The 25,460-nt window shown below is 47.5% G+C and overlaps 1 protein-coding gene across 1 annotated transcript in view; it reads left to right on the top strand.

Moving 5' to 3' along the window:
* NXPH3 (neurexophilin 3) overlaps positions 1-23,079 on the top strand; it is a 178,349-nt gene extending 155,270 nt beyond the window's left edge. Inside the window, exon 2 of the mRNA XM_086923991.1 lies at positions 19,584-23,079. Coding sequence (XP_086780117.1) covers positions 19,584-20,315 — 732 coding nt within the window. The 3' untranslated portion in view covers positions 20,316-23,079. The remainder of the gene's footprint in view (positions 1-19,583) is intronic.
* The last annotated feature ends 2,381 nt before the right edge of the window (positions 23,080-25,460 follow it).

Genomic DNA, 25,460 nt, shown 5'->3' with positions numbered 1-25,460 from the left:
AAAATTCTTAGGATAGGTCAGTAGGAGGTCTATTGGGAAAACGTCCCCACCTGCAATGCATGGGCACTGGCTGCTGTTGACAAGATACCAGAACGGTGGAAAGGGGGTGAAATCTGGTGCTTCTTGGAGAGCTGGTGCTTGAAGATGGTGCATACCTTCAATGCAGAAATGAGGCCTCGCTCGTAGCTTGTATTGGAAGAGTGGGATCAGCTCTGAAGGTTTTTACAGTCTGCGCTATCCTTCCTATCCGTGAGTCTCTCTTGATATCCACGGAATATTACACTGCAGCTAATGCATTGGAGGTTGGCAGGAGCACAGCCAGGTTAAGTCTGGATTCACTTTTTTATCAGCAATGCATAACTTGGATTTCTTGAGTACCACAAGAGATACATGTGAGGCAAAGTCTCCACAGATGTTTCTCCCTGAAAAGGAGACTGTAGGAATCTGCCTTTTAATATCTGGCTGCTAAACATTCCGCAGTCATGTACTCTGCCCTCTAAAACATTTACATACCTGCCTTGGTAAGGCAGCAGAAAAGCTGTGCTTAAACTGCACAAGTGACATAAAAGGCAGATGCTCCATGTGTACCACTCGCATGAGAGACTTCACCTGTAGCCCTGAGCTGCTTTATGGGCATAATAGCACTTTTTGGTATGTCTAAATGCCTTCTCCCATCATTAACATAGGGCCCAATTTAGTGGTCTGTCCACCAGAGTGGCAAAGGTCATTACTTGCGCCACCCTGGCAGACTACTGGCTGTCATATTTAGTGATCACCACTGGCAGAGAGGAGATCTCTGTACCTTCTGAGCAGCGCCGGACTGGCCGTAGCGGGCACTGGGAGATTTCCCGGTGGGCCAGAAATGAGGGGGCCGGTTTTGCAGCAATGTCAAATCTGCCCCTGTACCAAAAGCGACAGGGGTGCATTTCACAGCGCACCCCTCTCCACCGCTGGGCCGGTCAAGAGGATGTGCCAGGGCTGGTTTCTGTTCCCAGGCAGGCCGTGCTTCTGAGGACTCACATTCACTGCGGTTTCTCTGAAGTCACTGTGACTCTGGTGTGGGGCAGTTTCTTCACAGATTGGAGTTACTAACCGAGGGTTATAGGATACTTTTGATGTTATACACTTATAAACACAAGGGTTGAGGCAGAGAGACCTGCAACTGTTATAGTCTGTGACTTTGAAATATTGCGATGGTGCTCAAGAAACCAAGGAACACAACCCTGTCTGTTCCTTTAAGGACAAAGTCCAAATACAAAACACAGAATGTGGAATCAGCGCCCGTCAAGAAGTGTTTTCCATAATATTTAGTGTCCTTCAATCAGTAATTAGAATCCATTTCAAATGAACAGGTCCGAACTTGATAGTAGTATGCTTTCAATTCTTTATTATGGTTTTCAACAGTAGAAAAACGATCCAATATCACAGCAGATTTTTCTTTTTGGCCTCTTTTTTTAGCCAACGCGTTTCGTCTCAGAAATGAGACTTCTTCAGGGCTCAAAAACCTGTCTTTGTGAAGTTTAATACAAGAAGGAAAGTTTCTTTAGTTCAAGCACATTTTAGATGATCTGTCAGTTGAGATGAGTATTCAGAAGGGACCGAAAAAAACGGCATGGTAACCTGGAAAGCACAGTCAGCCAACGTTCTGCAGTGACGTGATTAAGTTTGATGTTAATAAAGGAGAAACAATGCCTAATGATGCAGTAGGACACTGGATTAGACTGAAATATTCAACTTTCTTTGCATGTCCGTTTGAATGAGCAATGAAATAGGTGTTATGGAGTCCCCGAGGACCGCCCCTGCCCACAGAATCAAATCAACACACAGAAAATAGAAATGCAAATTTAGCATAACATTTTACAAATCTTGTGGCCATGCATTGATTTTCCAGGCCACAGGAGATGTTCTGCAGTGAATAAACTGTTCCTGGGTCTTAGTTCCATACTCATAGAATTATTGCGCTGCTGTTCTATTTGAATGTGTATGTTGGACTGTATTCTAATGGAGGCACCTGCTGCCTACCTGAGGAACCTGCTGGATGGAACTTGCCTTCTTGCATTAAACATTGGCTTGTGTGGTGAGTAGCTTCGAGTCAGAGGTGACGAGTTGTAGAATACCATGACCATGGTAAAGAGGTTTACCCCACAGCATCATCTCATTTTGGATGTGTTTCAAAGCAGTGAATGTAAAGTGTGATGGATGCTTGGTAAGGCAAATTGCACAATGTTGCTTGATGAGTACTGCCTAGGTCTGGGTGGATTTTCAATTACGCCAGAATAATCAGAGTAATTTCGGTAACTCTGTTGTACTCTTTGACATGGAATTACCAATAAAAATCCTACAGCAAGCACATTTAGCAAGTTGCTGCTCACGCTGACTAATCATGTTCTGATGCATTTGGTGTTATTTGTTAGCATAAAAATGCATCCCGGCAAACATTTTGGACACAAAGTGGAGTTTGTGTGCTAAGAAATAGCACTGTACACAGAAGTACTCTTCTTGTGTAATTCTACGGAATCTCATGGAATTCTTAGGTATTTCCGCTTGATTACGCTACACTGAATTATGCAAGTTATGCCAAACCCAAGTACAGTCTCATTGTGGATGAAGAGGCCATTTTGAATTGGGGTAGAGTTCATTTTAAGGAACTGTTACGCTATGGTAAATCCTGAAGTGATGAACAGTGGAGTAGCAATTGCCTAGGTTTCATTGATGTTGACAGGGTCAGACTGACCTATAGGGCAATCAGGCAGTGCAAGATTGGCTGGTCTCACAGATCAGTTTTTTCTTTAGTTTGTGGGTCAATTTTATGGCACAGTGGGCTGTTTTTTTCCTGTCGATTTCCTTGATATTGCACAGTCATTGCTTGCAGCAAACACAAATACATGCAGTCTCCCACACCTTGCAAAATACCCATAAAACGTGCCTTTACAAGTTCAAAACTACCTTGATGTACAAATTTTGCCCACTCTTTAGCTATCAGATTCGCTAATTGGGAGCCATTTTAATTTTGGTGCCGGGTCTATTTTTCTCCCAGTACGACCCTGCGTGTTGAGAAGTAACAACAGTACGAGAAATACACATTGTAAGGAGGACGTTTGACAGCCCCCTCGGTAATGTGTATATTCTTACACTTGTAAGTTGGCTAGCTGCTGTACGAATGTTGAAGGAAAAAGTTTGGGAAGGATCGGGTAGGTGAGCATTGATAGTTGTTTCAAGGCAGTGGGGCACTGTTGAGTGATATAAAAGCAAAAAATGGTGTCTTGCGAAACAAGATGTGCAAGTGGTGTAAGATATAGGAAGCAAACTAATCTAGAGAGGGTTTCCAAAATTGTTGTTGAAAAGTTCATGGTCTTCCTGCAAAACCTTCCCACCATGGAACTATGCAGAGGAGAGTGCAGTATAGGAACTAGAAAACATTGCAATTCGGTGTGGTACTCATTGTTTCAAAGAGAGCTACCAGACATGAGAGCATGTCAGTTCTTCATGTTGTAAGAGTACTAGTTAACTACCACTTTCACCTACTATCATTTTTGACACTCGAGAGTGCCTATCAGTTCAGAAGAATAATCGTTCGACTAGCTTTGGCCTAAGTCATTTTTCAACACCCAATGCACATTCTGTTTTAGAGAATAAGTTGGCTAACTTTTTTCCAGGATGTTATATTACTGTGCAGTGTGAATGTTCAGGATTACAATAAGGTGTTAGAAAGAAGTTGAAGATTCTAAGACACAAAGGGATGATATTGAGGCTAAAAAAGTGTAACCCTGCTGCTGAAGAAATGTCTACTTTGGGTCATCATGTCAGAGTGTTGTGGTTAGCACAAGCAAAACCTCATTAAACCTGTAAATCTATTTGTTCCACTAACAAGGTGAAATTGAGGTGATTATTTGGCACAGCTTAATTTAACAGCAAGAGGGTATGACATTTTCTGAAGAACACATCACCACTATGGGCATGGTTGAAGAAGAATACATTCATATGCAGAGAAATGTGCTTGATAGCGTTTCCGTAAATTAAACTGATCTTGCTTGAAGCTGCACACCTTACTACCATGATCTTGCCAGTCAAATGCCTTATTTGATTTAGGAGGGAGTGCAAGCATATTTTGGTTGCTTTCATTGGACAGACCTATTAAGCATTTTGCTGCATCAAATGTACTATAAGCAACGGAACACAAATAACTGTTGCATGTCTTATAGGAATTCATGTGCTTTGTTATTGTAGAGCTCGAATAGTAGGTCCCTTAACATAGTAACTATGGGGCATATTATCAAGGGGGTTTATCTCTGCTTTTTTGGCTTTAAAAGCCAAGAAAGCGGAGATAAAATTATTTTCCTATTACCTAGCTGTCGCTAACATCAGTTAGCGACAGCTAGTAGGAGATAGCGACCATCTTGGGCCCCACTTTGCATGTCAGTGATATTTATCACTAATGACATGCAAAGTGGGTGTGCCAGGATGTTAGGGACTGGAAACAGTCGCTAACAATCGCTATCTCCTATTACCAACTTTTGGAGAAATTCGCGCTAAGCGCGAATATCTCCAAAAGCTAACACCTGCCCTGAGCAGTTCTTAGCCATGTTATCCAATGGGAGGTGGATAACATGGCTAAGAGCATTAGCTCGGTAATGCATGAATATCGCTGACTTTTATTCATGCATTGCGGCCGATTTTTATTGCATATGCGATAAACCTTGGTAATACCAAGGTTTTTTTTTGTTTTTTTTTTGTGTAAGACCTTTATTAACACAAAGCAAAGTACACAGCATGAGCCTACAACCCTGGGGCCGGCTCGCCACGTTATTATCATCATTCAACAAATAACAAATGCGCTACGACGAAGAGCGTGGAATCTGTTGGTAGAGCCGACCCTACGACCCTTCCGTAGGGCTCCTAGCTGACAGATGATGTGAGTCTTACATTTTGTCATTTTATAGAACAAAAAAATGCAACATACCCCAACTTAAGACCTTACAGTGCTATCATTCACAACCTATACCTCCGATTCGACAATAGTTCCGGTTCCCCACAAGGGTCAGCCGCCATCAGCTATGAGTTCGTGCACCAAACATTACACTTGTCTGAATGAGACAGAAGATGAGCTAGTCTTCCTCACTGCCCTGCAGTGAGTTAAGGTAGTCTGTTAAGAAACACCATATGTCTTTGGGCCTAGATTTCGCCGGTAGTTGCTCCTCATAGGTTTGCAGTTTGTCCCGGCAGGTGGACATATCATGAAGCCATGTTCTCTTTGTCGGCACCTTACGGCTGTGCCAACATTGCGCCACCTGTCTTTTCGCTAAAAGTAAAGCAATTGCACAGAACTTGCGTTTCAACGCCCTGAATTGGGGCACTATACCCAGTAAACAGATCTTAGGCGTGCACTGCACCTCTTCCTCCAACATGACAGCTAGTGTGGTAGTGACCTCCCCCCAATACCCCGCCACCTTCGCACATTCCCAGGCCAGATGTACAAAGTCCGCACCCTCCCTGTTACACCTCTTGCACCTGTCTTCCTCCCGCAAGCCAAACTTAAGCAGTTTTGTTGGCGTGTAGTAGGATTGGTGAATAAATTTAAAATGTATGATTCTCAAGTTGCCATTTGGCGTCAGTATCTGTGTCAACGCGCAGGTACTTTGCCATTCCTCATCTGTTAATGGAGTGACTAGTAGCGCATCCCACCGCCCCTTGGCCTGAAGAGTGTGTCCCGATATTTCGGATTGTGCAGCTGTATACAGCCTGGACACCAGATGGGAGAGGTCATTTATTTATTTATTTATTTATTTAGCATACTTATAGAGCGCAGACCTGTCACCCAGAGGGCATCCTGGCGCTTTGATCAGAGAACCCCCGCACTAGACAAGCACAGACGCACAGCCATTACTTGGGAAAGAGATAAGTCTTTAAGGCCTTCCTGAACGGAAGATAGTCCTTGTAGCTCCTGAGAGTGAGTGGGAGAGAGTTCCACAATTTGGCTGCCGCCACTCTAAATGAGCGGCCGCCCATCCTCACTCTTTGAAACCTAGGCACCACCAGAAGGTGAGCCGATGACGACCGCAAAAGCCGTGGGGCAGAATACCATGCAAACATGTTTTGTAACGGGATAGGGCCCAGGAGGTGTACCGCTCTAAACACCAAACAGGCCGCTTTAAATTGGACCCGTAGATCTACCGGGAGCCAATGCAGATCACGAAGCGCAAGAGTAGAAGAGCTAGATCTGGGTCGTGAAAGGGCCAGTTTAGCAGCCATATTCTGCACCCTCTGCAGCTTCCCTATCAAGTTTTTTGGGGCCCCCAAGAGAAGACCATTACAATAATCAAGCCGACTTAAAATGGTCCCACGGACTACTTCCGGCCTGGACTGAGCGGGGAGCAGAGGCAAAACTCTGCGTAGCATACGGAGCAGCATCATACATGTTCCCGTGGTTTTATTGACATGTAGGTCTAGTTGTAAGTTAGGGCCAAACATGACCCCTAGATTACGAGCTGACTCCGATGCCAACACTGGTTCGGAAAAAGTGCTAGGCCAGAAATCGGTGGGTAGAGCCCGCGGGATCCGATCAGTGGAACAGTGGAGCACCTCCGTCTTCGAGCTATTGAATTGCAAAGAATTTGCTCGAAGCCAATCCGCTGTGGCTGCCATGCAGCGATGGAAGGTGCTCAGCGAGATCGCATTGTTCCCTTCCAAGGAAAACACCAGCTGAGTGTCATCGGCATAATTAAATGCCGAGACCCCAAAAGATTTTATTAGCTGGACAAGTGGACGAAGGTACAGGTTGAACAATATCGGGCTGAGGGCCGAGCCCTGTGGCACCCCCTGTCCGATTTTCCTTGGCTCCGAGCTGAAAGGCGGAAGTGACACCAGCTGTTGCCTGCCCTCAAGATATGAAATCAGCCAGTCTCTGGCCCCCTCGCAAATCCCGCACTCTTCCAGCCTCCGAACCAGGGTCCGATGGCAGACCGTGTCGAACGCGGCCGACATGTCGAGCAGCACCAAAAAGGCTGCCCGACCACTGTCGACACGCGAACGCAGATTGTCCAGCACGGTCACAAGTGCGGTCTCCGTCCCATGACCAGGTCGGAAGCCAAACTGGTCCTCATCGAACCACCCAATGTGTTCCAGGTAGCCGGAAAGAGAGCGAGTTACCCACTTCTCCAAGATCTTAATTGGAAAGGGAAGCAAGGAGATCGGCCTGTAGTTGGAAAGGCCGGCTGGATCCAAGGTTGGATTTTTTAGCAGAGGCAACACCACTGCTAGTTTCCAGCAATCTGGGACAGACGCCGATTCCAGAGATGAAGACAGATTGAAAACAAAGGCGGAAACAATTCTTCATGAAAAGTCTTCCAAAATTTGGGGGGCAGTGGATCAAGCGGAGATCCAGATGACACCGTGAAAGCCGTTTTACAAAATTCTTCAAAGGACGGGAGGGGGAAAGAGTTCAACCGTGGTGGTCTGGGTGAGGTGCTCAAGTCACCCGACCCAGAGGCCAAGACGGCCGTCTGGGGTCGACTGGGTGAGCAGCCCGGAGCTCCCAGATCAGAGACTCCAGTATGCGTCTGGGGTCGACTGGGCTGCTCCCCCGGAGCTCCCACACCAACCGGCTGGGGTCGACTGGGTGAGCTGCCCGGAGCTCCCAGATCAGAGACACCAGTATGCGTCTGGGGTCGACTGGGCTGCTCCCCCGGAGCTCCCATACCCAACGGTTGGGGTCGACTGGGTGAGCCGCTCGGAGCACCCAGATCGAAAGCGCCAGTGACCGTCTGGGGTCGGCTGGGCTGCTCCCCCAGAGCTCCCACCACGACCTGCTGGGGTCGACTGGGTGAGCTACCCGGGGCTCCCCGCCCCCTGTCAGCGAGGCTAGCAGGGCAGGCCTCCTCAGTTGCAGGAAGTGTTAGGCCAGCCAGGATCTTGGCGGTCTTCTCCTCGAAAGCCAACGCCAGCGAGTCGCATAAAGCCTGAGAGGCCCGCACTGAGTTAGCCGCACAGACCGGGTGGGACAAGTCCTTGACAATTTTAAACAGGGCTTGAGATTTATTAGGCGCCTGTAATAAGGACGTTTGTATAAAGGTCGCCTTAGCCTGCTTGATCTGCTCCTTATAACCTCTCAGTGCAAGTCTAAACGAGACTTTGGCCGAGGGGGAATACTCCCTTCTCCATGCTCTCTCTGCCCGTTTACAGCTCAGCTTCAGGTGTTGTAGCTCCACCGTATACCAAGGAAAGGCCCGGTTCACCCTCGCTCTTGCTTTCCGAAGAGGCACGATGTTATCGAGTGACTCGGTAATAGACCGGCAGAAGGAGGAGTAGCTGTCTTCCACTGAGTTCCTCAGGTCAAAATTGGCAGATATCAAAGGGGGCAGAGGGGCTAGACTGAGCAGTCTGGACCACGGTCGACCCACTTGCGAGAGTCCTACTCCTGCAACCTCCGGGGGGTTATTCCCAAGGCGTAGGGAGAAGACCACCAGCGCGTGATCCGTCCAGCATTGGACTAGGATGTCAATGATCGCCGCTAAGTGGGCGCCTGCGAAAATAAGGTCGAGCATATGACCGCCCCTATGAGTCGCGGAGCCAACCAGTTGTTGCAGATGGATGTCGGCCAAAGCTTGGCAGAGTGAAGTAAACGCTCCATCTGAAGGACCCCCCTGCCAGAGATTAAAATCTCCCAGGACGAGCAGATTAGAATGAGTGTTAGAAAGGTCATACACTAAGTCCAGGAACTCCGGCAGCGAAGAGGCCGAGCCCGGCGGTCTGTAACATAACACGCCAGATAACAGCGTTCTCTCTGGGTTACTGAACGAAAAGCCCATGAGCTCAAAACCCGATACTTCGCCGATTTTAAGCTGGGAAACATCCAACTGTTCGCGGAAAATGATACCAATTCCGCCGCCACGATTCAGTGGGCGCGGAGTATGAATAATTTTGAAACCCGGGGGACAAGCCAGGCCTAGTTCAACTAGGCAGTCCTCCCGAGTCCAAGTCTCCGTCATAAACAACACATCCAACCCGGAGGATTCAACCAAAAAGGCGATCTCCGTGTGGTGCTTGCAGAGTGAACGCACATTAAGCAAACCACATAAAAGTGGCTGGGGCGGCGAGCAGGAAATGGATCCCAGTGTCGAGGGGTCATCCGGTGGTCTCAGAGCACACAGGTCTGAGTGAGAGTAGGCCAGAGGGGAAGAGTGCAAGTGGCCAGAGGCAGCGGCCCTTTGCGCGTCCGTTGCGTGAACGGGCGCAAACGGGCTTACCTCTGGCACACCTCCGGCGCGTCTACGGCGCGTCCGCTGCGCGCCGTCTCTGCGCGCCTGTCCGGCCGCCATGTTAAGAAGCCTGACCAAAAGGTCACGTGGGTCCTGGCAGGGCGAGTGGCTCTCCCTCAGCAAAGATGGCGCTCCCACAAGAGAGAGCTTCCCCCAATCCAAAATGGCGCTCTCCAATCGGCGCGAGGAGTAAACAGTGCCCCCGAGTCCCTTCTACCCCACAAGTGTGGGTGTGCAGCGTGTTAAATGCGGGTAAGTTGCTCCCTCAATTCCCACTAAGCGGAAGAACAGGAGGAAAAAGATATTTACAGGCTAGCGCACAGCGCGAAACACAATCAAAGTTTAAAAAGATTAAAAAGGCATTAGTAGTAATCAGCAGTTGCAGAGGTGCAAGGCACTCCGGCTCAGTAGGGAATGTCGGGTAATGTTCCCTCAACGCTCTGGTCAACCTATAGTACGTGAAGCGGAACATGGGAGTCTGGTTTTGGATATAAGTCAATTGGTCGAGGCTTATGAATGTGCCAGCCTTAAACACATCACCAAGCTTGTCAATACCAGCTCTACTCAGCAAGGACATGCCAACCTTTTCACTAGTGACGGACAACGCCTGATAATGTTGTAATGGCTTGTCCGGTGCATACAGCGGTGTTTTGTGAGCCAACTGCCCAAGCCTGTGCCATGCTTTGACCGTGGTGTCCACAGTGTTTATGTCCTTTGCATGTAGTGGTGGCCTTGTGTGCGATATGACTGCAGATAGGGGGACAGGATGAGCATCACCCTCTTCTATGGCCGCATGTGTGAGATAGGGGACCTTATGGTACCAATATGCTGCATATTGCGCCTGGGCACAGAGGTAGTAGAGGAGAAAATCAGGCACACTGAAGCCGCCCCGCGCAAATGGGAGTGTTAGTGTCTGCAAGTCAATACGAGCTTGTTTACCTGCCCATATCAAAGTCCGCACCAGGGAATTAATGCGGCGGAAAACTTCTCGTGTCGGCGTGATTGGTATGTTATTAAACAGGTATAACAATTTGGGTAACACGTTCATTTTAACGATTGCGATTCTATTAGCTAGTGATAGCGGCAAGTGGATCCAACGTTGGATTTTATCTTCAAGCTTAGAGAGTACCACCCCATAGTTTGCTCGCAGGACCACCTCTGGATCCCTGTGAAACATGACCCCTAGGTAGCGAATCGGGTCCTGTTGCCATTCCAATGGGAAATCCACTGCAAAGGGCGATGTAGTGTCAGTCAGAGGTATTATGGAGGATTTGGACCAATTAATCGCCAATCCCGAGTGTCCGCCAAAACGGATGTATTCTCTGAGCAGCGGGTTTAGATGGGTCGCAGGGTCACGGATGTATAGTAACATATCGTCCGCGTAGAGCGATATGTGAAGCGGCCTGGTTATGAATTGCAGTGCGGATTCTTTGTAGTTCTGTCGCACTATGCATGCTAGGGGCTCCAGCGCTAGCGCAAATAAAAGGGGTGATAGTGGGCAGCCCTGACGCGTGCCACGTTCAATGCCAAACGGAGCCGAGACAAAGCCATTGATCCGGACCCTGGCGCATGGTTTTGTATAGAGCAAGGATATCCATTGAACAAACCGTTTAGGGAACCCCATTCTGTTTAGGACGGTAAGCATATAGCGCCATTCAATGGAATCGAATGCTTTCGCGGCGTCAAGCATGACAGCCACCGCTTTAACCGAGGGTTGCAGGTAATGCGAGAGTGCAAACAGGGATCTGGTGTTATGCGAGGTGGATCTGGTGGGCACAAACCCCGACTGATCCGGAAGGACCAGGCGGGTCATCAAAGGGGACAGCCGAACCGCTATAAGTTTTGCGAGGATTTTCGAGTCCACGTTAATCAAGGACAAGGGTCTGTAGGAATCACATTCCTCCGGATCCTTGGACGGCTTTAGGAGAGCAATGACCAGTGCTTCTCGCAGAGTGGGGGGAAGCAATGATTTCTCAAAGGAGGTGCCATACATGTCCACCAAATAGGGAGCGATAATGTCTGCAAACTGTTTATAAAATTCAGAGGTGTACCCGTCAGGGCCCGGCGCCTTGCCATTTGGTAGTGAATTGATCACCTCAGTTACCTCCTCCACCGTTATGGGCCTAGCCAAATACTCCCTTTGTGCATCCGATAGCCAGCCAATCGCCACATCATGTAAATATTCATACGTTTCTTCTGCTGGCGCTGTGGGTTGCGATTGATATAGCGAGCTAAAGGAGTCCACAAAGCATTTCAGGATATCTGCGGGGTGTGTTTGTAATATACCCTCCTTAGATTTAACTCTGAGTATCGCCGACTGTCCTCGCCCCTCACAAATTTTCCGTGCTAGCATACTCCCTGGCCTACCCCCCTCTCCAAAGGCTCTAGCTACATGCCTACGGTCCAAGTACTTTATTTCGGACTCCAGAAAGTCAGCGTGCTCAGTATGCAAGTCGCGCAACCCAGGTAGTAGTGAAACATCCTGTGTCGTTTCATACAACAATTCTAAGTCCCTCATTTGCTGCTCGCAGCGGCGAATCTGGCTCCTGATGTCCTTGAGTACCCCTATGGTGGTGCCAATACAGACACCCCTAATCGTGGCTTTGAATGCCTCCCAGAGAAGGCATGGGTCTTCCGTCGTCTGTGCATTAATATCAAAGTAGTCCTTTATTGCTTTTTTTAAGGTGTCAACATAGACTACGTCTGAGAGGGCCTGGGAATTAAACCGCCACTGGAAAGGGGGGGGGGTGTAACGTGGAAGTTCCATTTGCAACAGGACAGGGTTGTGGTCAGATAATGTGCGGGGTAGTACCTGTAACTTGCGAACCCACAGAGCCACGTCCCTAGAACCCAGCCAGTAATCCAACCTGGACCAGCTATTGTGTGACGCTGTAATGTGTGTGGCGCCTGGCGCATCAGTGTGTTGCAGCCTCCAAAGATCAGCTAAGGCCAGGTCTTCCATCATGTGACCCATCATCAGCCGTGACTGCTTGTGCTGCTCTAGCGAATGTGTGGAGCGGTCCAGCCCGTCCTGCAATGTCACATTCCAGTCCCCCCCCGCATAATATGTGCGTGTTAGTATGTTTTTGCAAGTGACCCCAGACTTCCCGAAAGAATTCCGGAGCGTCAGTGTTCGGACCATACATGTTAAGGAATGTCACGCGTTGGCCTCTCAGTGTACCTGTCACTAGCACGTACCTACCAGAGGGATCATGCGTAACGTGCTGTGCCTCAAAATTGACACCTTTCTTAATCAAAACAAGCACCCCAGGGGAGTAAGAAGAATAGGAGGCCCTGTATGTGGACTCCGCCCATCTCGACCCCAAGTGTGCGTGTGTGTTGGGTGCGAGGTGTGACTCCTGTATGAATGCCATGTCAATGTTCCATCTGGTGAGACTAGCAATAACCTGTCTGATTTTCTGAGGCTTAGAGAACCCCCGTATATTCCAAGTAAGAACGTTTAAGCACAATCTGCCCTCACTCCTAGAACCCGTTACCATCAGATAATGCAATATATTTCATCCCTGTACATTCCAATGCTGCATGCGGTGCCTGCCCATTCGCAGTATAGAGAACAAACGTATCAATGGCTGTCCATCTCAGCGGAGAACCTATGACGGTATACATATGCAATGCTGTCGGTCTTTGTAAACAGTCAAACATCCCCCCACCCCTTATCCCACCCACTCCAGCAACCCCAACCTGCCGAAGCCATAGCCCCTCAGAGCACAAATCCCACAAACACATAACCAACAACTCAGTGCCCATACTGAGAACTCGTGGTGGGTATTACCCTCATGGAGGACCGCCAGGAGCACAACCCTTCACCCGGTGGACGGGTGCTGGCGATACTATAAAAACCGTACATATTCGTAATACATGTGTCCATTGACCCGCTGTCCCCTCTACTCTCCAAGGACTCAGCAACATTACTCAAGTAGTAGCGTTGTTATAGGGGCAGCACAGCGCCATCCCGACTCCATCCAATAGTCGGTGGCAGTTCAATCCCCACACCGCCCAGAGTACATACCGCCCCCACATAACAAGTGCGTGACTGCAAATAGACAATACAATGGAGGTGCGCAGGAGCGGGCGCATATCCGCAAGGTGCCATACTGCAGGGTCGTGTACGCCGTGGCGTTGAAGGCACTCTCGCTCCCATTGTCCCAGTGCTCTCGACAGGATAGTTTACAAGCCTACTTATGGGGAAGAAGCTGTACAGCTGCCTTGTGCGCCAGAAAATGACCATTTTGACACAGTTCTATGAACTAATACACCGCGGGGAGGGCATGTATGCATGGGTCAGCCACAGGCATCGAGTAAAGTCAAAAATCAGAAGTGAACCCCAAGCCCAATGGATAACAGCCCCTCTGACAGACTGTGTGTTCACAGTCTACACTCAGGAGTCTGACCCCAGGCGGATCTGCCCCGTGCAGTTTATAGCGGCTACTTAGCCAGCCATGTTAGCCAACAGTACAACAAAACTCACCGCTGCCCTACGTGGGATGTCGCCGATAGCTTCATTCCGAGTCTCTGTGTTGATCATTTTGCGAGTCTGATCTCGACTCACGCTGTACCTTCTTAATAAAGTCCTGGGCCGCTTTGGGTGTTGCCAGCACGATTGCCTTCTCCTTCCACACCACTCGAAGTCGGGCTGTATATAACATCGAGTAGACAATGTTCAGATCACGCAGTTTAGCCTTCACCGAGGTGTATTCCTTACGTGCCTGTTGAACCGCTGCCGTGTGATCTGGGTAGAACTCTAGGGAGTTGCCTTGATGATTGATTTTGCCTTTTTCCCGTGCGAGCCTGAGGATCGTGTCTCTATCCCGGTAATTGAGTATCCTCGCCACAATTGGCCTTGGCGTGGCACCGGGCGGTGGTCTGGGGGCTAACGATCTATGGGCCCGCTCCACTATGAAGATGGGCGACAAGGCCTCCGTGCCAAAGAGATCTTTACACAAATTTTCGACGTATTGCTCCATCCTCCCAGTATTGGTCGACTCCGGCAGGCCGGTGATTCTCACGTTATTGCGCCTCGAACGCGCTTCCAAATCCTCCTCCTTCGCTTTAATCACCTCCCGGATTCGTTCCATTCCCGCGCACTTGGTGGTGGAGGTTCGCGCTTCATCTTCAACGGCTGATATTCTCGTCTCCGCTTCATCCAAACGTTCGCCATGCTTCTCCTGCCGAGCGGCCATGCCGTCCATCCTGCACGTCAGGTTGTCCAGCTTACCGTTGATGTCCTGCAGATTCGATTGAATTGCCAAAAGGATCTTCTCCATGTTGCTGTTTGGCACTGGTTCGGTAGAGCCGCCAGACTCCACCATCTCGTCCGCAGGTTTTGTCGCCTTTCTGTTGTCAAATGATATCTTTGGTTGTTGTTTATCCGGTTTCCCCATTATGGCGGTCGGAGAAGTCGCTTTTCTGAATGCGGGCCCAGACGCCCTCGTGACTCTTACCGCCGTCGTCGTGATGCACCGGCAAAGGTAGCGATTAGCTGCACGTGGTTCCGACCCTGCGATCGGGAAAATGGCTGTCAGGTGCCCCTCTCCAGGTCGTGTGGGCTATGGGGGGGACGTGGTCGGGCGACTCCAAAAGCAGCGCGATCTAATGCGGTTAGGGAGCGCCTGTACCTCCGGTCGGGTCCCCACCGTCGTCAGCAGGATGTGGGAAACGGCCCACCTCGTGAGACCCTCCGTCGCTGAAGTTGCTCGTGAATCTGGCAAGCCTCCCGCCGATTCGGTAGAGCAGGCGGCGACGGCACACCAGCAGAAAGCAGCCTGTAAGCTCTTACAGCCAGCAGCGCACCATCCAGTGGTGGTCCCTGTTGATCCGCCAGACGGTGAGCCCAGCCCGGCCGAGCCCGCATTCACTGGCGCGAAGGCGATGATAGCTCTGTTCCGGCACTACGCGCCGCCATGTTGTCAGGCGCGTGGTTTGGGGAGACGGCAGAATCGACTGATCGCACACGGGGGTGAAAGCAGATCACAATGTGCACTTGAGCCAGGGAAGCAGGTTCTCACCCCCGGTTTGCGGATGCTGGTTTAGTGGGCCAATCCCACTCCGATGCCGCCGCGCAGGTCGGAGGTCCGCAAGCCGATGTCAGCCATGTTGTCAGGCTGTTAAAGATTAGACTGCAAACGTCAACATTATCGGCGCCATCTTGCCCCTTTCGAGCCCATTCGTGCGCGTAAGCGGCAGCCATTTTGAGCACCATGGCCTCCCTGCCCCTCGCTGATAGCCAGCGCGTCTCTCTCTCTCTCCTAACCTCGCAAGCATCCCCCGCACGCTGACAACCCCCCCGCTCTCTCATGCCTTGGGTCATAAATCCCTCTTCAGCGCAGCTTCACCACAGAATCCCATCCTGTTCCCAGCGCGACACTTCCCTTCATTCCTTTCATGGTCCCAAATCCTTTGATACAAACCCCTTTTCCTGTGTCCCCGTTTGTCTTCCTTGTTCCCAGGCCGCCACCTGGCCCTGCGGATACTGTTTATTACCCCGTACAGTAGGAAGCTTCCCCTCCCCATCAAAAGACCCTCGAGCCGATCAAAGCCCCCACCCTATGAGATCCGATCAACTCCACGCATTCCGTGAATCTGCGGAATGCCCTGCTGCGCGACAATCATCACCTGTTGTGACCGGGGTGGGGAATTCAACTGTAAATGTATGTGGGAACGGGCCTGAAGGGGAGATTCCCAGGATGTTCTTTCAAATATCAAAGTGTTGCGAGAATGTGTTACGTGTAATAAAGGTCATAAACCCTAGTATAAGAGGCCAGGCCTCAGAGATGTGGTTAGAGCACCTCGTGACGATACTTGCTGTCTGAATTGATGTGTTCTCCTCCGGAGAGAATAAAATCCTCGTTTCCTGCCTTCCAGTCTCCAGCGCCTGCTTCTTCATTGATTAATATTGGTGGGTCATAGAGGCGACACCGCCGGGCAACATAAAGGGGTCTTTGGTTACTGGTTGTCTTTGAACCCCTTTTAACAAGGCGGGCCGCCGTGCCCTACAATGTACACGGCAAAGGTCAAAAAACCAGGAGTGGTGGTCGAGTTTCTCCACGTCGATCGATGCACCACATCTTCACCCACTCGTGGATGGTCTTGGATAGTGGGTTAGCGGGGTTTGAGCGGCAATAGATCACATTGTTGGTGATCGCCCGGCGGAGCTGCAGTTCAGGCAGCCATTCCGCTGTGCGCCCCCTAGCGCCTCCAATACCAAGGTTTATCTGCGATAAAAATCGCCGCAGCTCAGCGGTAAATTTTTGTCTCTAACCAAGCAATAGCGATAATTATCGCTATTGCTTGGCAATATGCCCCTCGGTTTTTCCTGATCATCCCTGGAGTTAGCTGATATTGAAAGCAGCTGGTCCATTTGGAGTCTTTAATGGTGCACTTAAGTTTACTTTAGATATGATTGATTGGTGAATGAAAGTTTTCGAATAAGTACTGAATTTTTAAGGATGTGTTTTATTGAAAAGGTTCCATGAAGCATTAGTCATTGATAATCAAATTCAGTGTCAATAAAAGTGGATGAGTATTTAGATTTGGTTGACATCTTTGTATCATCCTAGAAGCAATGGGTTGGTTGAGTGTTTTAAATGAATCACTACAAATAATTAACAATTGCCAATGATCAACGGGCTCAACTGGAAAAAAAAAGTTGAGAAATGTACTTTGGCCAAAGCTTGCATATGCGTTGCACCATTTGTTCTATGAGAAGGAGGGATAAGTGGAACAAAGATGAACAGGAGAAGGATAAAACACAAATTGCTGCAGTATAAGAGATGGACTGAAATGGGGGAAAACAACTGAAGGCACATGGCAGCTGTCTGCCTGGGGTGCATATTGAATGTAACTTGCCTTCTAGCAATAAACTTTGTCTTGCATGGGAAACATATTCTTTTCAACCACACAGTCACCCACCATGCTCTGTGCAAAGTATACACACAGCATGTCCATTGGCAGTTCCGAGTGCAAAGTTCACACAAGAATTATTCACCCGTTCATTTTAGCTATGCATTTTTAACTCCCACTCTCAACTACCTCTCAGACCTCACACCATCACACGCACAATCTAACCAAAGCAATACAACAGAAAAGTTGAAAGTAAATATTTATCTTGTTTGGTGCTACTTTACACCTATCAAAAGGACAGTAGTGTATTAATATCAACATTTATAAATTCACTGGAAAAAGTGAAATTTGAATTGCTGTTGTGGTTACAATACAAAACATGCGTTTTGCTTGCTGAAGTATCCACACAACCTCATCACCCAATGCACTCCGTTCTCCGCCCATCTTAGCACACAATATCCCAGACGGGATCTCAAAGGATAATATAGATGATATAACTGATGACATAACCATCAAATCATTGGTGGCAATCGCATCACAAAGTACATCATCAGTGTTACGAAGGGAAATATCACATATTCATCGGAAATGGCAGCATTGTTGGCATTGCGGATCACATGACACACACTGTAAGGTCTCCAAAGTAAAAGATCCAACTCCGTAGTCTACTTTAAACACACTGCTGGAAGCGCAACCTTATATTTACATAGCTAGAGGGAGTTGTTCTTTACACACATCTATGGTAGCTATATATCCCATACATATATACCTCCCAGTTTCACACTCCGTTTTGGTACCAGTATGCAGTATACATTGATCATTATGTATTGATTGGTAATAGCTGCTTGTAATAATATTATTGCCTCAGGTTTAACCATTCTACTTACCAGCAACGTAATAGCACAGATCTTTATCTCATGACAGCTGTCACTGGACAGCCATGTTGTTTTTACAGTCTTGTTTTGGGTATGTCTTTTTATTTCGCTCCCTTGTAATATATGTTCCCTTTGTAGAGATGGTGCATTCACCCATGAATTCTTATGCACACTCATTCCCAGTATGCCCTGTGTTTTCGCCAGCAATACCCATGTGCCACCTGCTACGTATCACACATATATAGCCATATAGCAGACGCGCAACTAGAGCCAAATTTCGAGAGGGGGGGATAATTCTTCCAGCCATAGGCAGAGTGGAGATGCAGGGGCTCTAAGAAGCCTCGTTAACAAGTGAATGGTCTTTTAAAGGCCTGTGAAGTACTCGGGTGGGGCTGGCGGCTCAAGAACTGTCTGTGTGTGCTAGGGAAGCTGCCTCAGCCAGGGCTGACATACATGACGGGGGGCTGAAGCCTGTTGAGCCCGCCATATAGACCTCAGACTACTCAGGAGTTCTGTGTAGACTTATAGTATAATATGCTCACTGTTTCTTTACTACTGATATGTATATGCTCACAACATGAACTTCTAATATTGGGCTGATTAATTTTGATAAGTGTGGTAACTCCAAATAAGAGTTATCACACCCGTAAAATACTGAGTGCGATAGAAACCGCGCGCCAGTAATACATTTCAGCAGGTCAAACTTGCCGATATTTATTGGGGTGAGAAATGTCAGGCAAATACCTGACATTTTGGTGGATTTTGGTGTAATAAGTAGCACAATTAATATGTTATGCATCATTTTAGGGAAAAACTTAGAATAGGCACTATTTAGCCACCAGAAAAATATCTAACTCGAACGGACTATTATCAGGTTCAATAAAGATTGCATCAAACACCGGGCCTAGAAATGAGGGCAGTGATCTCTCTAAAATTATTTACCTATCTTTTCTTCTCTACCCACATTACAGGATGTGGAGGCTCCAAATTTGGATTGCTTTCACTTTTTCAATGGTTTCCTACACCTTCTGACTGTTCTTGATGTGCTACTAGCTCTTTTAATTGCGGTGATGCTTTCATAGTATATAAAACTGTATCAGCTGAGATTTTCTGACCTGTAGATGTCAAGAGTGTATTGTATTAAAGGACTGTCATAGAAAGCACTGTGCAATGTGATCAGCTGCGTCATCAGTGAAGGCACTGATGATGTAATTCGCAGTCATTCTTGAGTCCAGGTCGTATGGAGTCAGCAATTAGGACTTGTGATGTTGTCTGTGATGTCATATGCATGTTGAGGAGCAGTACGTTTTGGGGTATAATATCAAATGTATACATTTGGGTCGGTGCATGTCCCTTTGCGAGTGTGTAAGGATGATTCTGTGTTACTGCATAATAGTGTGTGTCTTTGCCTCACTGTCGTTTTATCAATCATTGTGTAACTGTCTTCTATTTGCCATCTTCCTATGTCCATCTGGAATGCATTGTATTATTGTCACTTGTAGGTTGTTTTTCGAGGTGCGATAATCTTGGTTTGAGTTTGAATTAGTGAGTGTGCATTTATTTTGTGGTAATTATCTCTTTCTTCATTAACCAGGTTATCTGCGGCCCAGAAGATACTTCAGAAGATGAAGAAGTTACTGAGAATGAAGTTCGGCCCAGACCTCGTGTGCAAAAGAAAAGGGGGGTCCAAACCTTCAAATCACGGACTGTACAGCCTCCTTTTCAGAACACCACACTTCTTGAGCTTCTGTCCAACTCTCCAGAGTTCTGGGACGTCCTTGGTAGCCTCTCCGAGCTGAGCCGGGTGCCACGTCCGCGTCCCAAGCGGCGTCCCATCGTGAAGACTACCAAGTTTAAGAAATTGTTTGGCTGGGGAGATTTCTACTCCAACATCAAAACTGTGAAGCTCAATCTTCTCATCACTGGCAAAGTGGTGGACCATGGCAACGGCACGTTCAGCGTCTACTTCCGGCACAACTCTACAGGAATGGGCAACGTGACTGTCAGCCTGGTACCACCCAACAAGGCGGTGGAGTTTCACTTGGAGCAGCAGATGTATATTGAGGCTAAGGAGTCAAAGGTGTTCAACTGCAGAATAGAGTACGAGAAAGTGGACCGGGCCACCAAGACAGGGCTGTGCACCTATGACCCGTCCAAGACCTGCCTGCACGAGCACACCCAGAGCCGCGTCTCCTGGACCTGCTCCCAGCCCTTCAAAGTCATCTGCATCTACATCTCCTTTTATAGCACTGACTACAGACTGGTACAGAAGGTGTGCCCTGATTACAACTACCACAGCGACACCCCCTACTACCCCTCAGGCTGACCTACCTGTGCCACACAAGTCTAGGCCCTGGGAAGGAGGAAGGGCATGACAGATTGTAGCTCAGAGTTGGCGGGATTATAAATGTACATCAGAGGAATGGGGGGCGGGGGTTCCCAGGACTAGTGTTACCTAACACTGACCTATATGTGGGGCGCGGGGATGGTTAGATGTGGGGTAACTGAACTCTGATTTACAGTGTGGGTATCTATGACGAATAAGTTGATGAGAATTCGTGACTCTCCATTCTTAAAAACTTTTTTATTATTTTTTCAACTTTCCAGGGAACACCAGATTGGGAGCAAGGGATTCAACAGGGTTAGGAAATCATGAATGTCAGGATAGCACGTAGAGAGGGGGAAGGGCATAGTAGATTTTAGGGTGATGCCGTCTGAGGGGGCTGGGTTAGCCTTATGGACCAAGGATTGGGTAATATCAGGCGATGTAGAGATGGGATTGGCCTGGATCTAAGAAGCCTGAGATTAAGGGAGGCAAGAAACAGCAAGGAGAGACCTGGAAGCAGAGGTGGAATGATAAATGGATAATTGATGATCAAGGTGGAGGGTTTAAGAACTGCGAATGGCATGATGGGTGACGGTGGAGGATGGAGAAGCACCATGTTGTGCAGATGGCAATGGCACGACAACGCCTTTATAGAGTATCACACCTCGGTTTCAATATGTAGGCACAGTGATCGGTGAGGGAGGGTGATGCAGGGGAAAAGGACAAAGTTTAATCATGGAAGGAGAACAGAAGCAGAATTTGAGGGAAGATACGGAAGGCACATAGGGTTAGTTGGTTGTGAGTATATGTTCGGCTGGTGAGCTGTAGAGTAAGGGGGAGTATGGTCAGCACTGTGGTAGGCATGGGGATAGAGAGTAGGGTGAGGCTTATAGCTGAACAGATGCTGCTATAGGTAGGTGGGCAGAAGTAGGCTTGGGGGAGTCTAGAGTGTCTTAAGGATGGCTAGGGTTGTGCCACATGAGGGTGAGCTGAGGATATTGTTGGGTAGTGGTCTCTAAAAGATGACCAAGGATGGGCGGCAAGGTGCTAGAGGATGGCAGGATGGTGGTATGTAAGGCAAATCAGGGAGGGCCTTGGGATGGACAGGCAGTGTATAAATCTTGTTAGGTAGTTGAGGTGTAGGAGTTTGTAGGAAACCACAAAGGTGAAGTGTGAGGATGATGATGACATAGTGTAGCTGGGTGACAGAATACAGTGGACTCTCACACTTCCACGAAAATTAGCGGTCTCCCAGAGTCACCAAATACCCCCTGCCAAATGCCCGCAACTGCAAGGGTTACTCCTCTGTATGGTTGTTTTTCCGTGCTTCACATTTGAGGGTTAGATTGTAAAATGACTTTGACAAGTCTCACCCTTGCAACTAGATATTCTCAATTGGACGCCGATGAGGGACCTTCAATATTGGCGAAAACATAGCAAATGTATTGTTGACCATTGTGCCGCCTAAAACAGCAGAATGATGGAGGACATGGGGATGTCTGTGACCGCCTTCCCTTTGCCAGAGATTGAACGTCACTTCCCCAACCCCTCATACCTTCTTCACGGAAGTGAAATCAGAGATGCCAGCAAACACCGTAAAGGGTCTGCACTCAGAGTCTGACCACAACAAGCGTGGCTGAGGCTCTGCATCCAGAGGCTGGTCAAACAAGCATGGCTGAGCTCTGTATTCTGGGTGTAATACAAGTAAGGGCAGTTCCAACTCTTTTCTCCAGATTTTGATTCCAACAAATACTGCCGCAGCTGTCTTTCCAGAATCTGAACACAACTTGACTGCAGCTCTGAATTCGGAGTTCAGCCTCTAAAACCATGGCAGGCTTTCTGCATTCCTATTCTGACTATCCCTACCAAGCATACATGTGCTATGGACGCTTACACCAACATATCTCCTTGGTTTCTTTACATTCACATAAAAGAGACTGCCTTGCAGGCACACGAGTATCACATCCTCCCAAGCATTCACACAATCACATACAGATACACATGCCTATCATACGCGCACACACGTCATTGCCTTGTGATGTAGGCATGTATGAGCGATTCATTTGCACTCAGAAACACACTCTCTCTAGTTATTAACCCTCTTGCACTATCACAAACATGGACCGGAAACGTTTTTATTGCAGAGCCTGGCGCGTCAACATTGGCCACACCCTCTTCTGCTGCGGAAATGGAGTCATTACTTGTGTCAACGTGCTTCGTACATCCGCTCCCAGTCCTTGCGCCATTTTGTGATATCCGCAAAGAGACAGGTGATAAGCTCTTTTGCACTCTCCCGCCCGCCTCCTCCTCTTCTTACTGCCCCGATGTCCTGCTGGAGTACCAAGAAAGTGCAGTGATTGCACCAAGTGTATGCCACAAACATAAGGTGAGAGACTCTTCTCACTGAAGTACTTATTGGATAAAGTACCCATTTGCCTTTGCGGGAGTACATACTACATACACATCATGAGCTCTATTGCGCGCCTTCTGTCTTGTAGTGTTCTGTAGTGTGGGAGTGCAGCGCACAAACCACCTTTTTGCATATGCCACAAAGCCAGAGAAGATGCCGAATTTACCAGTGATTGTCACCATGTGCCTCCTCTACGAATCTTGCACAACAAAATGAGAGGCGGTGGTGTCTGCCAACCCATTGGACAGCAACTGCAGTGTTTCCACATCTGCGCCTTGTACACAAACTCGCCATAGACTCTTGTATTCGCTTATGTATCTGATTGGTTATTAAAGATCACTCTAAATATTAAAATTGTGTCATCAGCAGCGTGAGAGCATCTCAGCATGGACAGAAGAAGTGAAAGCAGAATGCTAGGAAGTCTTAGGATGGTTTATCAGGAGTAATGGGGGGTGGTTAGATGGGTGACAGAAAAAATGTGTGTGTGTGTGTGTGTGCGCAGTAGAGGAAGCAGTACATTCCGTGCAAAACGAAAGTTGCACTATTACCCCACACATCACTGCTGAGGCATGAAGGGAAGTATGATGTGCTGGCCCAGAAATTGCAGAATGGGGAGAATCATCAAGAGATGGGCAACAAGAATGGAACATGATTTAAAGGTATTTGAGAATATCCTCAACGCAAGGCTTTTTCCTAGGTCCTGAAGTTATAAAGTTCACCTCCCATAATCAACAATGAAGCTATATATGTTCCCTGCTGACCAGGATGCTAATGGAAACTTGGGACCCCAAAGCCTCTTTGTCGCTTGTGGGTTATTTGTTGAACAATCAAAGCCTGGCCTAAGTAAGTTGATGTGAAGGTGGGTGAAACACACTCAATTTTCGCTGTCAGTAAATATTACTTTACAGTCAGCCTGTGTTCCTTTTTAAAATAATTGCTCTGTCTCCTCTAAGATAATGCTAGGTGGTCTCTGCCACTTCAAGGCCATGATAAAAAAAAGCTTGGCACTAAAAAAAAGACCCTGTCTCAATGTAAGAAAAAGTGGGGGAGATGGACATGATTGTGACATTCACAAGCATCCCAACAAAACAATGGCTGATGGAGGATGAGCCAGAGCTTCCATTTATTTGTATTGACCTGGTGAATTATTGGTAATCTTTACTACCCCCGGACCTAGTCTTCCTTGTCACAGTTCTTACTGGGTGAGTTCTGCCCCAACAAATCAACAAGCGTCCAAGCATTTTCAGTGACAATTTCCTCCCCCATCCCCTACATAGGAACAAAATAGGAACAACCTCATAATGGCTTTCTGTTTCCAAGAATAAATAACTCCTCCAAGGCCCTGTGACAATGCAACAAGTAGAGGAGGGACGGGAAATCAGGACTGTGATGACTTTGACGTAGAGTAATGAAGATTACCAGTAAGTAAGCGGGTCATTACCTCCTCCTCGATCTTCCTTAGCCCAGTCCTTACCAGTGAGCTACACCCAAGCTAACAGAACCGTTACAGGATAAAATGACATCCAAAGAAAAAAAAACTTCTCCCAAGTTATTTTTCATTCTTTCAAAAAGCAAGAGCAACCCATATGTCCATGTAAACTCGGTATTACGTTAAAGCTTACAAGTATTCGCATGGAACTCTAGAAATTATTTAATATTTTTACACAATATTATTCTGTGTCAATTCACTGAAGAAGAAGAAAAATAGAAATAAGGCAAAGAATATCTGCCACAAGTTAATCTCATGCACAAATTAAATTAAGTAGCCCAGTTGTTATTTTCTGTTAAACTCAATTCAGCCAGACTGAGGGGCATATTTACAATGGTTTAGCGCTGCTGTGGCGTCAATTTTTGACACTACGGCTGCTTTTATTTTGTCGCCATATTTACAGTGCGCAGCAAAGTCTAGTAAGCAGTGTTTTTGCTGATAACATGAATTTTTCACATTGCCATTTCTGTTAGCGCGACTTACCGAAAATGAGATGCAAGGTAGGCGCTCCCGCATAAAAACTGCCACAATCGCAAACAAAGAAAAACTGCTGCCAAGTCCCATTAGCAGCAGTTTTTTAATGTCAGACAAAAGCTGGTCTTTTAAATGGTGCAAACACACTTGTGACATCATTTATTAGGTTTTGGTGCAGGAGAGTGCTGCAAGGAATCTTGCTGTGCTGCCCTGCGACAAAATAAAAGGAGTTCCAATAAAGGTTAGTCTAACAACGAAAGCACCAGAAAACGACCAGGCAGATCTTTTGTACATTAAGAAATTAACATTCAAACATTCTTATCTATACTAATAACCTTTTGCAATTTTAAGACACTTCATTGTCAAATTTTTCTATATGTCTGGTTATGGTTATTTTTCTTGGGGTTTCTTTATCACTTCTTTTTCAAAAACACCAGTAACTACATCTTGTGCGTTGAAAAAAAAACATGTATAAAGTCAAAATGTAATTTTGTTGTATATTTCCTTTTTAATTTGTTACATTAATCAAATAAACACTCTGAGGCTTATTTACAATACCATTGCGCCGCCGGTACGTTACATTTTGTGATGCACCAGCTGTGCATTTTGTTGCCCCATATTTACAAGGACACGTAAAGCCACCTTGCATGGCTTTTCATGTCCGTGTAAATACAGCCCTTTTCATGCAGCACTTTGTGTGGAAGGGGCGTGCCATGGGTGTTGCTGTGGGGCTTCTACTGCATTCCCAGATTTACAACCTTTCATAAACATG

The sequence above is a fragment of the Lissotriton vulgaris genome, chromosome 5 (assembly GCF_964263255.1).
Source record: "Lissotriton vulgaris chromosome 5, aLisVul1.2, whole genome shotgun sequence".
NCBI lineage: Eukaryota > Metazoa > Chordata > Amphibia > Caudata > Salamandridae > Lissotriton > Lissotriton vulgaris.
Note: the sequence above shows the minus strand (reverse complement) of the source record. Positions and strands in the feature narration are given on the sequence as shown.